Genomic DNA, 15406 nt, shown 5'->3' on the forward strand with positions numbered 1-15406 from the left:
GCAATTGATATGTTTTTAGGGAGAATGCAAGGTGTGTGTATGAGTGAAAAGAGAAATAGTGAGTGGTTTCAGGTGAAGGATGGTCTGCAGCAGGGGAGTGTGTGATGTTACCGTTTAATTTCTTATGGATGGTATGGTGAAAGAAGTGAACTGGATGGTCTTAAAGAGGGGGGGCAAGTAAGCAGTTTATAGAAAATGAGGGGGGGGGGACCCTGGAAGTAAGTTATCGTCTCCTGACGACACAGCACTGGTCACAGCTTCAAGTGAGAAACTGCATAAATTGGATACTGAATTTGGGTGAGTGTGTACGTGAAAGGAGTATTCTAAGTGTAAGGATATTATGTTTAACAGGGGGAAGAAACAAGTCACTTGGGGTGTGTTTTAATGGAAAAAAAAATTGAAGTGGAGTGTTACACATTCCTGGAGAGTGGGTGAGGGTTATGAAGGTTCTGTAAAGACTGAAGAATGTGTTGTAAAAAGGGGTCATTATCTGAGAGTGTGATTTGGGTATGTTTGAAGTCACAGTGGTCCCAACAATGTTTTATGGATGTAAGGAATGGGCTACAGATGAGAATGTGTGGAGGAGGGTGGGGAGGTCCTGGAAATGAAGTAGTTGAGGACAGGATGTGGTGTGAGGTGGTTTAATTAAGTAATACATGGGTATGAGAGTTGTGGAAATAAGAAGAGTGTGGTTTTGAAAGCTGTTTGAAAAAGAAGAGGTCAGTGCTGAAATGGTTTGGGTATATGGAAAAATTGTGTCAGGACAAGTTGAAAAAGAGGATATAGGAGCCAGAAGTGGTGGGGGACAAGGAAGAGCAGACCAAACTAGGGAAGGAAGGAAGGATGGCATGAAAAAGGTTTTGAGTGATGGGCCTCTGCATGCAGCAGGGTGAGAGTTGCACACATGATAGAGTAAACTGGAATGATGTGGTGTAAAGAGGTTGACATACCATTAGCGTACTGAACCAAGGCATGAGAAGCAGTCGGGGGAACCAAAAAAAGAACAAATATGATTTTTTTTTTTTTTTTTTTTTTTTTGCCGCTGTCTCCTGCGTTTGCGAGGTAGCGCAAGGAAACAGACGAAAGAAATGGCCCAACCCACCCCCATACACATGTATATACATACGTCCACACACGCAAATATACATACCTACACAGCTTTCCATGGTTTACCCCAGACGCTTCACATGCCTTGATTCAATCCACTGACAGCCCGTCAACCCCGGTATACCACATCGCTCCAATTCACTCTATTCCTTGCCCTCCTTTCACCCTTCTGCAGCCCGTCAACCCCGGTATACCACATCGCTCCAATTCACTCTATTCCTTGCCCTCCTTTCACCCTTCTGCATGTTCAGGCCCCGATCATACAAAATCTTTTTCACTCCATCTTTCCACCTCCAATTTGGTCTCCCTCTTCTCCTCGTTCCCTCCACCTCCGACACATATATTCTCTTGGTCAATCTTTCCTCACTCATTCTCTCCATGTGCCCAAACCATTTCAAAACACCCTCTTCTGCTTTCTCAACCACGCTCTTTTTAGTTCCACACATCTCTCTTACCCTTACGTTACTTACTCGATCAAACCACCTCACACCACACATTGTCCTCAAACATCTCATTTCCAGCACATCCATCCTCCTGCACACAACTCTATCCATAGCCCACGCCTCGCAACCATACAACATTGTTGGAACCACTATTCCTTCAAACATACCCATTTTTGCTTTCCGAGATAATGTTCTCGACTTCCACACATTCTTCAAGGCCCCCAGAATTTTCGCCCCCTCCCCCACCCTACGATCCACTTCCGCTTCCATGGTTCCATCCGCTGCCAGATCCACTCCCAGATATCTAAAACACTTCACTTCCTCCAGTTTTTCTCCATTCAAACTCACCTCCCAATTGACTTGACCCTCAACCCTACTGTACCTAATAACCTTGCTCTTATTCACATTTACTCTTAACTTTCTTCTTTCACACACTTTACCAAACTCAGTCACCAGCTTCTGCAGTTTCTCACATGAATCAGCCACCAGCGCTGTATCATCAGTGAACAACAACTGACTCACTTCCCAAGCTCTCTCATCCCCAACAGACTTCATACTTGCCCCTCTTTCCAAAACTCTTGCATTCACCTCCCTAACAACCCCATCCATAAACAAATTAAACAACCATGGAGACATCACACACCCCTGCCGCAAACCTACATTCACTGAGAACCAATCACTTTCCTCTCTTCCTACACGTACACATGCCTTACATCCTCGATAAAAACTTTTCACTGCTTCTAACAACTTGCCTCCCACACCATATATTCTTAATACCTTCCACAGAGCATCTCTATCAACTCTATCATATGCCTTCTCCAGATCCATAAATGCTACATACAAATCCATTTGCTTTTCTAAGTATTTCTCACATACATTCTTCAAAGCAAACACCTGATCCACACATCCTCTACCACTTCTGAAACCACACTGCTCTTCCCCAATATGATGCTCTGTACATGCCTTCACCCTCTCAATCAATACCCTCCCATATAATTTACCAGGAATACTCAACAAACTTATACCTCTGTAATTTGAGCACTTACTCTTATCCCCTTTGCCTTTGTACAATGGCACTATGCACGCATTCCGCCAATCCTCAGGCACCTCACCATGAGTCATGCATACATTAAATAACCTTACCAACCAGTCAACAATACAGTCACCCCCTTTTTTAATAAATTCCACTGCAATACCATCCAAACCTGCTGCCTTGCCGGCTTTCATCTTCCGCAAAGCTTTTACTACCTCTTCTCTGTTTACCAAATCATTTTCCCTAACCCTCTCACTTTGCACACCACCTCGACCAAAACACCCTATATCTGCCACTCTATCATCAAACACATTCAACAAACCTTCAAAATACTCACTCCATCTCCTTCTCACATCACCACTACTTGTTATCACCTCCCCATTTGCGCCCTTCACTGAAGTTCCCATTTGCTCCCTTGTCTTATGGATGTGAATGCAAGAGTTTTGGAAAGAGGGGCAAGGATGAAGTCTGTTGGGAATGAGAGAGCTTGGGAAGTGAGTCAGTTGTTGTTCACTGATGATACAGCGCTGGTGGCTGATTTATGTGAGAAACTGCAGAAGCTGGTGACTGAGTTTGGTAAAGTGTGTGAAAGAAGAAAGTTAAGAGTAAATGTGAATAAGAGCAAGGTTATTAGGTACACTAGGGTTGAGGGTCAAGTCAATTGGGAGGTGAGTTTGAATGGAGAAAAACTGGAGGAAGTGAGGTGTTTTAGATATCTGGGAGTGGATCTGGCAGCGGATGGAAACATGGAAGCGGAAGTGGACCATAGGGTGGGGGAGGGGGCGAAAATTCTGGGAGCCTTGAAGAATGTGTGGAAGTCGAGAACATTATCTCGGAAAGCAAAAATGGGTATGTTTGAAGGAATAGTGGTTCCAACAATGTTGTATGGTTGCGAGGCGTGGACTATGGATAGAGTTGTGCGCAGGAGGATGGATGTGCTGGAAATGAGATGTTTGAGGACAATGTGTGGTGTGAGGTGGTTTGATCGAGTAAGTAACGTAAGGGTAAGAGAGATGTGTGGAAATAAAAAGAGCGTGGTTGAGAGAGCAGAAGAGGGTGTTTTGAAATGGTTTGGTCACATGGAGAGAATGAGTGAGGAAAGACTGACCAAGAGGATATATGTGTCGGAGGTGGAGGGAACGAGGAGAAGAGGGAGACCAAATTGGAGGTGGAAAGATGGAGTGAAAAAGATTTTGTGTGATCGGGGCCTGAACATGCAGGAGGGTGAAAGGAGGGCAAGGAATAGAGTGAATTGGAGCGATGTGGTATACCGGGGTTGACGTGCTGTCAGTAGATTGAATCAAGGCATGTGAAGCGTCTGGGGTAAACCATGGAAAGCTGTGTAGGTATGTATATTTGCGTGTGTGGACGTATGTATATACATGTGTATGGGGGTGGGTTGGGCCATTTCTTTCGTCTGTTTCCTTGCGCTACGTCGCAAACGCGGGAGACAGCGGCAAAAAAAAAAAAAAAAAAAATACTTGTTCACTGTTTCCTGCATGAGTAACAGAGGAACAGATGAAGAAAAGGTCTTTTGTGCTCAAATCCATTCTCTAGCTCTTGAGTAATGCACCAAAACCACAGTCCCCTATTCACCAGTCCATGGTTTCTACTAGCTGCTTCATATGCACTGGTTTAATCCATTGACAGCATACAGACCGCTGTATACCATATCACTCCAATTCATTCTATCCCACGCATGCCAATCACCTTCCTCCATACTCAAGCCACACGCACTAAAAACTATTTCTACTCCATCCTACTATCTCCAACTTGGCCTCCCCTTCTTGTCCCCTCCACTTCTGACACACATAACCTCTCTTCACTCGTGCATCCTCTCAGTCAATCCCTCCTAACTCATTTTCTTCATATGTTCAAATAATTTTAGCATACCCTCATCATCTCTTTCAACCTTTATCTTCTTATTACACTTCTCTCTCACCTTTTTTTTTTTGCTTAAAACACCTCACACCAGATCCTGTCCTAAAATGTTTCAATTCTGACACATCCACCATTCTCACCACTTTCTCATCTACAGCTCATGCCTCACATCCAAACATCACTGAGACTATTGCACTTTCAAACATACCCATTTTTGCCCTCCCAGATTATGGCCTCTCTTTCCACACATTCCTTAATGTTCCCAAAACCTCTATTCCTTCACTCATCCCATGACTCACTTCTACTTCCCTGGTTTCATTTGCTGCCATGTCCACTCTCAGGTATCTAAAACCCAGCACTTCCTTCAAACTGATATCCCAACTAACCTGTCTTGCCCTGCTAAATCTAATAACCTTGCTTTTATTCATTTTACTCAACTTTTTTCACATTCTCCCTAACTCTGACACTAACTTCATTTTCTCATTCAAATCTGCCACCAGTGCTGGTTCATCAGCAAGCAACAACCGACTCACTTTCCGGGCCCCCTCATACCCTGCAGACTACACACTCACCCCTCTCTCCAAGACCCTTTGATTCACATCTCTCACCACCCCAATCACAAACAAATGAGATAGCCAAGGTAATAACACACATCCCTGCTACAGATCTACCTTCACTTCTGTACATACATGTGTATGTAAGTGTGAGGAATTACCAAATTCCACATGCCTGTGGTTATGCCATGGGTGAAGTGTCACCTTCAATGAGGCTGTATCATCGTTCTGTAATATTAAGTAAAGTTTCATCGAGGAACTTCTTGCTCCAACCAAGTCCATGACTTCATTGCTGCTGCAAGTAGCACAGCAATGTAGATGAAGAAGCACCTTTAAAGAAAGGGGCCCTGGGACTTAATAATACATCCCTTGGGAGAGGGAAAAGAGAGAACTTCCTACATAATATGCCATGCATGTTGTAAAAGGTGACAAGTGGGATGGAAGCAAGTGTGCTAGAAACCCTACCCTCCCTGTACTTCTAATTTCTAAAAGCTGAAACACAAGGAGTCAAGGAAGGGGTGCTCATCCTTCTTGAAGGCTCAGGGGTAAGGTGTCTGAATGTGTGGATGTAACCAACATGAGAAGAGGGGGAGATGGGTAGTATGTTTGAGGAGAGGGTCCTGAGCATTCTAGCTCTGAGCAAAACAAAGCTGAGAGGGAAAGGTGAAGAATGGTTTGTTAATGTCTTAAGCATAAAATTGGGGTTAGTGTGAGGGTAGGCATAAGGAAGGGGTAGGACTGCTGCTGGAAGATTTTGGGGAATGTGAAAAAGATTGTAAGATAGAGAGCCCAGATTGATGTGGATTACAAGAAGTGGGTCATTATTAGTGCTTCTGGACCTGATCAAGAGAAGAATGATAAAGAGAGGAGTGTTTTGGTAGGAGCTCTGCAAGTGTGTCAGCAGTTTTGATCCAAGGTACAAGCATTAGTGATGAATAATGTAAATGTGATTGTCGATGATGTGGCAGTTGGGGAAAACCAGATATCCAGTATTGTAATCAAGAAAGGCAAATAGTTTGTAAATTTGGGTACTGAAAAAGCTTTGGTGATTAAGAATACTTGACTTAAAAGAGAAGAGCATATGTAAGTGTGCATAGGTGAGTAGGAAAGATGATAAGGGGGAATTATTGGATTATGTATTAATTGATAGGCATGCAAAAGAGAGAACGTTGAATGTAAATATGTTGACAGGGCAGCTGGTGGATGTCTAATCGTTATACAGAAAAGGCATGGGTCAAGGTTTGTGGTGACTTTAGGAAAATAGGAAAAAATATTGGTGAGAAGAGGGTTGTGAAAGTGAATTTGGAAAAAATGTTTTGAGAAGAGATACCATGTGATATTCAGTAAGAGAGAGAAAATGGAGCTATGCGAGTGGATGACAAATGGGAGGAATCTAAGAAAGCAATGATTCTAGGTGCAAGAGAAGTGTGCAGTATGAAGAAGTGAGATGTGGTCAGGTGAGAAAGGATAAAGACAGGTGGGATGAAGTAATGTTGCTAGTGAAAAAAAAAAAAAGGTTTATGGACACAGTTTGAACGTGAGGAGTGCACGTGATTGGGAGATGTACAAGAAGAAATGGCAGGTCAAGAGAGCTGGGGTGAAGGAGTATAAGCAAACTTCAGGGGGGACAAGAAAATGTTTTGGAAGGAGGTTAATAGTGTAAGAAAAAACAAGAACAAATGGGAACATCAGTGAAAGGCATAAGTGGAAAACAGTGAAGTGGTACCAAACTGATATGAAGGCAAGAAGAGATAGCACGAACATTCTGAAAGGATGTTAAATGTGTTCAATGTTAAGGTGGCAATTGTGGTACATTCTGGTCATGCAGGTATGCAAAGTGAGAAAGTATTAGAAAGTGGATTTATAAAAACAAAGTGTTTAAAGCCTTGGTCAAAATGATGTGCATTAAAACAGCTGGAGTGGAAGGGATTGCAGTCGCTTTTCTGAATAAAAGGGGCGTGTATGCTGTTGACTGGTTAGCTAGGATTTTTAGTGTACCTACAGCTCAAGGTGAGCTGTGGCAGGATGCCTGTATAAAGCCACTTTACAAAGGCAAGGGGAACAATGGTGAGTTGTGGCAGGATGCCCATATAAAGCCACTTTACAAAGGTAAGGGGAATAGAAGTGATTGTGTGAACAACAAAAGTATAAATTTGTTGAGTGTACGTGGTAAATCATATTGGGTAGTGGTGACTGAAAAGATGGTGGCATGTACAGAGGAATGAGCGGTATCAGGTGGTGGGACATGTGGATCAGGGATTTACTTTGAATGTGTACGAAAAATACTAAAGAGAATCAGAAGTTCCTATATATGACATTTATGGGTCTAGACAAAGTCTGTTATAGGGGTGACAGAAATGCTCTGCAGGAGTTACAAATACATGATGTGGGAGAAAAGCTACTAGAAGCAGATGAAATTTTTGAAGAGAGGATGAGGGAGTGGGAGCAGTTCCAGGTGAAGGTGGGTCTGCAGTAGGGGTACGTGATGTCATCCTGACCTTTTAAATTGTTTAAGGATAGGGTGAAGAGGAAGATGAATGCAAGAGGGATGAGCAGGTATGCCATCTGTTGGGAGTGAAGGGCCAGGGAGGTGAGTCATTTATTGTTTGCTAGTGACAGGTGTTGGTGGCAGGTTTTTGAGTGAGAACTGCAGAAGCTGGTGTCTGAGTTTGGAATTGTGTATTAAATGAGAAAGTTGTGAGAAAATGAAGATAACAAAGTTATTAGGTTAGCAAAGAGAAGATATAGGCTACTTGAAGAGCGAGTTTGGAATAAGTTGAGTGTTTTATATACCTAGGTGTGGATATGACAGCAAATGGAAACATAGGAGCTGAGATTAACTACAGAGTAGATGGGGAGGCAGAAGTCTGGCACGTTAAGGAATGTATGAAAAGAGAGGTAACATTATTTAAGAGCAAAGATGGGTATGTCTGATGGCATAGAAGTCCTATCAGTGCTGTACTAATTCAAGGAGTAAAGAAGGCGGTGGGTGTGCTGGAAATAAATGTTCAAGGAAAATCTGTTGTATGAGGAGGGTTAATGGAACAAGAAATAAAATGGTAAGATATATGTGTCAGCAAGGGGAGAATGTATGAGAAAGCTGAAGAGTGTGTTGAAATTATTTGGGCATATGGAGAGGATAAGTGACAAGAGGATGACTAAGAGTGTATGGATGTCAAAAGTGGAGGGAACAAGGAAAAAGGGAATACCAAGGATGAGGTGGAAGGATTAAGGGAAAGATGCTTTTAAAGCTTGAGACCTGAACAAACAAGAGGGTAACAGGAGTGCAAGGGACATAATTAACTGGATTGTTGTGGCATGTAGGGGATGACATGCTGTCATATGGCTAAGCCAGGGCATATGAAGCAGCTGGAAAAACCATGGAAAGGTGTATGGGGCCTCATAGTGGATAAGAGGCAATAATTTTGGTGCATAATACATGAAAGCGAAGGAATGGATGTGAGCAAATGAAGCCACTTCATTTGCTCCTACCACTACCTTGCTAACATGGGAAAAGGCAAACAAATTATAAAATAATATACCGAACTCACTACTTGTGGTTAAGCAGTGCGTGAAAACTCACCTTCAGTGAGGTTGTATCAGAGTACAATCCCATCAAGGAACTTCTACCTCCAAAGGAGTCAGTCCATCCTATACATGCTACTGATTGAAATACAGACTTGAGTCTCCAGGAACCCCTGGAGAAGGGGTGCTTTGGATTATACAATAACAATATATAAAAATGCTAAAAAAGAACTTTTCATGCAAACCCTCATTATTTTTCTTTATTACTGGCTTGAAGAGAATCCTGTCATCAAAAATTGTGCCCACTCAAGTTAAATGTCAATTTTCTCCCTAGGAATAATGGCAAGACTGGTCAAAGGTGAAGACTATACCCATGGAGATGGGTATGAGGCGAGGGGTGGAGTTAGAGTAGGGGAGAAGAGGGTGGAGTGAGGCACAGAGTCACTACCTGTGTGGAGGGGAGTGCCGAGCCTGCGTGGAGAGCCTCTCTCACCCTCCTGCCGCCGCCACCACCACAGCCTGGCACTGTCAGCTCCACACATACACACCAGCTTACTCATCATTCATGACATTGGGGTCATCCATTATCTAAGTTATGGAGACGGGAGAGAAAAGAAACAAGTCAATATTACTTGGGGCAAGGAGCATTATTTGCAGGATTGCTGTGAAACAATATTGCCACCATATATATATATATATATATCAGTATACAGCATGTCACTGAAGAAACATGAGCACTATAGCTAATGAGTGTAGCCCCCCAACCAGGAGGTTGAGATGTTGGTGAAATGTGATCACCAGTACCCACATGCCCTTCATGACTGTGTTGAGCACCTTATGATTTAGTCAGTTGTCGACAAGCTTTATTCCCTGATAAGAGGGATTTTTACTCTACTTACTGTGACTGCTTCAAGGATATTTCAGGATATAAGGTCAATGTAGGTCATCATGTTACAAGCATGCCGCAACAAACTGACTTTGTGTGTTGTCTGGCGGTGCTTCCTGTGTCGTGAGGCATGACTTAAAAGAATGCAGGATGAAGGATTGGTTGCCTGCACCCTGAATGTCACACTGTTCTGACATTCAGGGCGCTGGGATGTCAGTTTGGTGCGGTGAAACTGATTGATAGGCTGATATGGAAAGTCTTGGCCGCTCATGGATACACATTTATTGCCAATTTTTTACAAGGTTTGTAGAGCAATGATATTTAATGAAGAAAGATGCATGATTAAATGTTTCTGCCTATCCCCTGGTTCAGAGAAACTTTTTGATAAAACCTAATTTGTTTTCCTAGTCTTTTAACAATCGGGGAACTCTGACTGCCATTTTGAAGTTTAATTTTGTACCAGGGAAAACCTAAATGCACACAACACACTCAAATTGAAAGTTTTCAAACTAAGCCAGGTAAAGAGGGTGCTTTTAACTATCAAGTGTAGGCTAACTAATAAGCCTTGACGGCTTTCCCACCCTCTAGTTTAGCCATACTTCAAACACCTGCTATGCCCACCCAGGTACAATGTTCTTACTGAGAGGGACCTGAAACATTACTTATTTCTAAAATTCAGACTTTTATTTTTTGTTGTTTAAGGAGAACGGTTATACATGACCTCCCCAATATAGGCTAGTCCAAGCAGAAATCTTATAGCAGCATATAAAACTCAACATGAGTTACAAGATGCCAACATTCATACCTCTCGATATGAATAGCCATGTAGGATGTTCTCTGACCGAAGACAGAAGAGAGATGGTTATGAAAGTTTCAAAGCCAGATCTGCTTTATAAATACATAACACAAGTACCGAGCTTAAAACAAGTGACTCAAGACAAAAATATACATAATAAATCTTACAATTATATCATGACTTTCACAGTACTGTAATTCAATAATTAAGGAAAAAAGTGATAAATCTTTTTTTATATTACTATGAAAACAAATACCAAACAATTCAGCAGGTCTGGTAATGAAAACGTGGCCGAATAGCACTGGGCATGAGGTTCAGCTTCATACAAGCTTATCCTCCACCTATGAGGGATGCTGTGGCCCCAGACAACACCCACAAGAAGGTTCAACTCAGCATGAACAATTGCACAATGAAATGAACTATAAAAAAAAGGGGGAAATCAAGCTGACTACTTCTCGTCAAACATATATAAATCATTAAATATCTGAACAATGAACAATGAATACTTACAGTTGGTCTCCTATACAAAGGTGCATAAAATGCTTGCAAACAACTGTAGATGGTGACTGGGGAAATTTATGGAGCAGAATGACCAATTATGGTAAGTCTGTAATGGTTATGCCTCATGAATGTGGTGACATCTGAACACACAAGGCTTTGAAGAAAGTAATGAACAATGACATTCTGTGACCTAAACAGTAAATGTAAGGTGCTTGTCAGTTAAAAACAAGTTTCAGATCATTTTATACAAAATAACATAAGAATAGTGCATACAAATCCTTCACAGTCTACTGAAAAGCACCTGAATTTGATGACAGATGGTGGAGCTTGAAATTTCTGAAAACATTCATATAAAAGACTCACCAAACTTTAACATTCATCACTAAAATTTAATGGGCAAGAGGCAATGGTGTGCGCACATATTTTTTCAAGCCCCTATGAGGGTCTGCTCAGTTATGGGTGAGATGGAGGAGATGAAGCACAGGTGATTTAAGGCATGACCCCCATGATGGCATTCTGCCGGGCACGCTTGCCCTCTTCCTCTGAGATACGCTGTTCAATGAGAAACTGCGCTGTTGAGATGCCTGACGGTAGCCCTGTGATGGTGACAATGCGGTTACGAGTACCAGGAGCATAGTTACCCTTCTTGGAGATCTGAATAGTGGTGCCGGAGATATGCTGGATCTCCACCAAAGACTTTCCCCCAGGACCCAGGATAGCGCCAACAATGTGCTCACCAACTTCCACCTCAACCTTCTTGCTACCATCTGGAGCTCCTGGAGGAAGTTCCCCAGGGGTTGGGCTCTTCCTCAGAGGGGTGCCAAGCCCAAATGAATTACTGTTTAGGGGAAGACTACCCCCCATTTCTGTTGACTGGCGACGGAATGGATCAAATGGTGCTTCAGAGTTGAACCGATCCACTTGACGTTGAGGTGAAGTAGGTCCGCCTAAACCCTGCCCAAGATTCAGTCCTGATGCCACTGTTGTGCCGATGGGTCCAAAAGGGCCATTGTTCCCGTTGCTCATAGATGATCCATGGTAAGATTCACTAGGGTTATTAGAGTTGTTCATGTTGCCTAACATGGGGTTGTTACCCATAGTGCCTTGTCCTTGACCTCCCTGGCCTCCATGACCCCCTTGGTGACCTGAGGGGTTACCTAGACCCAGCCCTAAGCCAATAATACCATAATTGATTAAAGTGTTGATGGCCTGGCAAACCTCAGCATTGGATTGATCAGCAAAGCCAGAAGAACGAAGAATGGACCTCACATGTTCCAGTAGCTGAGCAGTAACAACAGGGTTTCCAGCACCACCATTTGGGTATGCTGAGCTTAAGTTCAATGTTAGATTTACACCACCGCCAAGAAGATTACCCAATCCACTAACTGAAAAAGAAACAAATATGAATAATCATTAAACATGTTTAATATTTCAATTACAGAGAAAATAAAACCTCAACCCATACTTATCCCATTGCTTTACATATGCCAAAATACAAGGTATATGACAGTTATTGAATGATTACTCTAGGTAACCTCTACATATGACAATACATACCAGCAGAGAGTGGATTATTCAAGCTTCCCAAGCTTCCATTTTGCATATTCTGTCCCCCAGGAGAATTAGCAAAGGGTGAACCAGTGGGATTGGGGTTGGCAACAGGACCAGTGATGTCAGCATAACTCACATTTAGACATGTGCCGCTCTGGGGATCTTCAACGATCTTTGCCAGGATCATCAAACATGCATTCTTGCTATTTTCCACATCATTAGCTACAGGAGAAAACAATAAACTAAATCAGTATTCAGAATAATACTTACAGTGCTAAAAGCAACATCAATATCATATCTAGGTACTAAGGTTATCTAGACTGTTTCCTTGGCAATCATGTTGAAATCATTAGCCAATTTCAGGAAACAGTGTAAAATTGGGACACCTCACAGTAAGATATCATACGATGTAGTTTAATGTAATTACCAACTGAAAACTAAATTGTGGCACTTCAAAAAGCATTATCAATAACAAAGCTGAGCCATCAGGTGCACTGACAATTGTTATGGGGATATATCCCACAGTATTGTATGATGAAACATGATTAAGAAAAATCACTAGCAGAGGCAATAAACTACTTATGTACATGGTAATACACTACTTATGTACAAAGTTAAAAAGTTATTATATCTTCCAAACTAATACAGAAACGTGAAAATCACTCACTATGCACAAATTAAGTTGCCGAATCAAAAATTTTAAATATCCGAAAATATCAGAAAATTTTAATATGGACCATGATCAGTTTGGATTCTGATGAAACTGCAATCCACAATAAATTCTTCCATAAAAACAAGAATTATCTGATACAAGAAAAAGTCATTACTATGATTATCTGATGAGGTAAAGTACATTACTGGTTTCACCATTGTGTTACTAATACCAATATCAATGATCATTCAATCAAAATATGCCAGAGGTGGGACTCACATATGACAGTAATACATCGTTCAGCCAGAGACTGATCTTTAGCCTTCTGGGAGATTTGTACATAGGCTCCACTTTCTTCTTTTATCTGCTTGATGTAAGTGCCACCTTTACCAATGATCATGCCCGCTGTGCTATTGGGGACCAAAATCTTCACCTGTGGGGATCGAGCACTTCTTGAAATCTGATGAAGGTAGATGAATCGGACTTAATGGAAACATTTTGTATTATTTGAAAAAAATAAAAAACAAAAATGAATAATTAAATAAAAAATCGGTAAATAAATATTAATGTACAAAATATATGTATTTATATACACACAAATATGTAATGCAGGAAACATTTCACAAGAAAATTTAGAAATGCTTCAGGTCAAATTAATAAATATAAAAAGTAAAACTAAGATGTCTTTACAAAATATACAGGACCCTAAAAGTACAATTTAGAAGGCCCACAAGATATACTGAATACAAAGGAATTCAAATAGTAACAGACTATTGGGCCCTTTTGTGGCTGTTTGTGATAGTGGAAAATATTAGCTCACAGATTAGTGTGATAAGAGTAGAAAGGCATACAAATGATTGAGAGAGGAAAATCAGTACTCTGTTCATTTGATTAAGGAGGTGCAAATACAATTAAATGTGAACTTGAAGTGACATATTAATCAAGTCTATCCTTAAAACATATTCATCAGTCCATTTGTTAACAATCCTATTGAAGAAAAAGTACCTTGCCTCATTCAAGATAAAACAAATGCCCTTGAGTTCGTATCCATAACCGCAAGTGAAGTCAGATGAATCAGGGATTACACAGCATGTTTGACTGAGATTATCAAAGCCTTTCCTAACTTTGAATACCTGATTTATATCACTCCTTAACTTCCTCTTTACAATATATTTCAAATCTTTTAAACATTTAGTCAGTTATCAAAGAATCTGTTTTTCTGTCAAGAAATCACCTTAGTAGCTTGATACTGTACTCTCTCCATTCTGTCTTCCAAAACAGAATACAAGTTTCAGGATGGGGACACACCAATGAATTGAAGAGAGTTAGGATGGTTTCCCTACACTTATATATTAAAAATCAACCTACGAATACAAGAATTTTGTTTTGTTTGCTCTTTTTACTCTTCGTATGCTGCATAATTGGCTTCAGATCACTGAAGATTATTACAGCCAAATCTTTTCTCACCTCAAAGAGTTCATAGTGTCGCTTATGTTTTTATTTTTACTATTACACATGTAAAACTTTGTATATATTGATATTAAATTTCATTTCCCAAGCATAAGCCCAGTCCATGATTTTGTCAAGTCAGTTCGAAGCTACAGACATTTAAGTTCAGTTGTAGATTCACTTCCTTGATTGCTTGGTATCATCTGTAAATTTTGACATCTTACATTGTAGCCGATTATCAATAATATGTATGGGAAAGAAAACTGGTCCCAAGACTGAATCCCTGGCACACACCATTTGTTTTCTTTAACTACTTTCTAACCATTAAAGTACAACCCCCATCTACACCATTTAATTTAACTTCTGCCAATAAATGTTGTCAAGGAACTTTATGAGCTTTTTTAAAAATCTTTATAGATGACCTTTCCTGCTCAACTTTCATCATACCATTAGATTATATGACAAAAAAATTTAAGCAGATTTATTGGACATGAACAATTTTGTCAAAAACCATGCTACAAATCATTTAATGAATGGTACTTCTCTAAATGGCATACAGTTTGTCCCAAATGATGGTTTTCATAAGTTTTCCGACTACAAACGACAAGCTTGATAATTGCTCAGCAATGACTTACCATTTTTTAATACTGGTATTCTATGGCAAACTTCCATTCCCATGGAACTTTTCCAGTGGCAAATGACTTACTTTAAAGAGCAGTTATGGGTTTAACTATCTCATTTTTTGCATCTTTCACTTTCCTCTGATAAAACTTATTTGAGTCAGCCATTTTGTTTACTTCCATTCTGTTTATTGGAGATTGTATATCTTGAACTTTTAGATCAACATGTTGCTGATTGTTCTATCTTTAATAAAAGCAGGTGCAGAATGTGTTGTGACTTCAATCATAGATATTGAAAAATAATCACTTCTAAAATAACAGTGTTAAGGATCTTTCAGCTGTCAAGGTCATTTGAACAAAAATCTTTAATAGTGGCTACAAATGGAATTAGCAGAAGTAATGTCAGTA

At 40.6% G+C, this 15406-nt stretch overlaps 1 protein-coding gene across 1 annotated transcript in view; it reads right to left on the reverse strand.

Moving 5' to 3' along the window:
* Window positions 1-9696: 9696 nt before the first annotated feature.
* Window positions 9697-15406, reverse strand: part of ps (RNA-binding protein Nova-1-like protein passilla) — a 66308-nt gene continuing 60598 nt past the window's right edge. Inside the window, exons 6-8 of the mRNA XM_071690391.1 lie at window positions 13209-13412; window positions 12284-12499; window positions 9697-12111 (exon numbers count right to left, since the gene is read on the reverse strand). Coding sequence (XP_071546492.1) covers window positions 11216-12111; window positions 12284-12499; window positions 13209-13412 — 1316 coding nt within the window. The 3' untranslated portion in view covers window positions 9697-11215. The remainder of the gene's footprint in view (window positions 12112-12283; window positions 12500-13208; window positions 13413-15406) is intronic.

Source organism: Panulirus ornatus, chromosome 3 (assembly GCF_036320965.1).
Source record: "Panulirus ornatus isolate Po-2019 chromosome 3, ASM3632096v1, whole genome shotgun sequence".
NCBI lineage: Eukaryota > Metazoa > Arthropoda > Malacostraca > Decapoda > Palinuridae > Panulirus > Panulirus ornatus.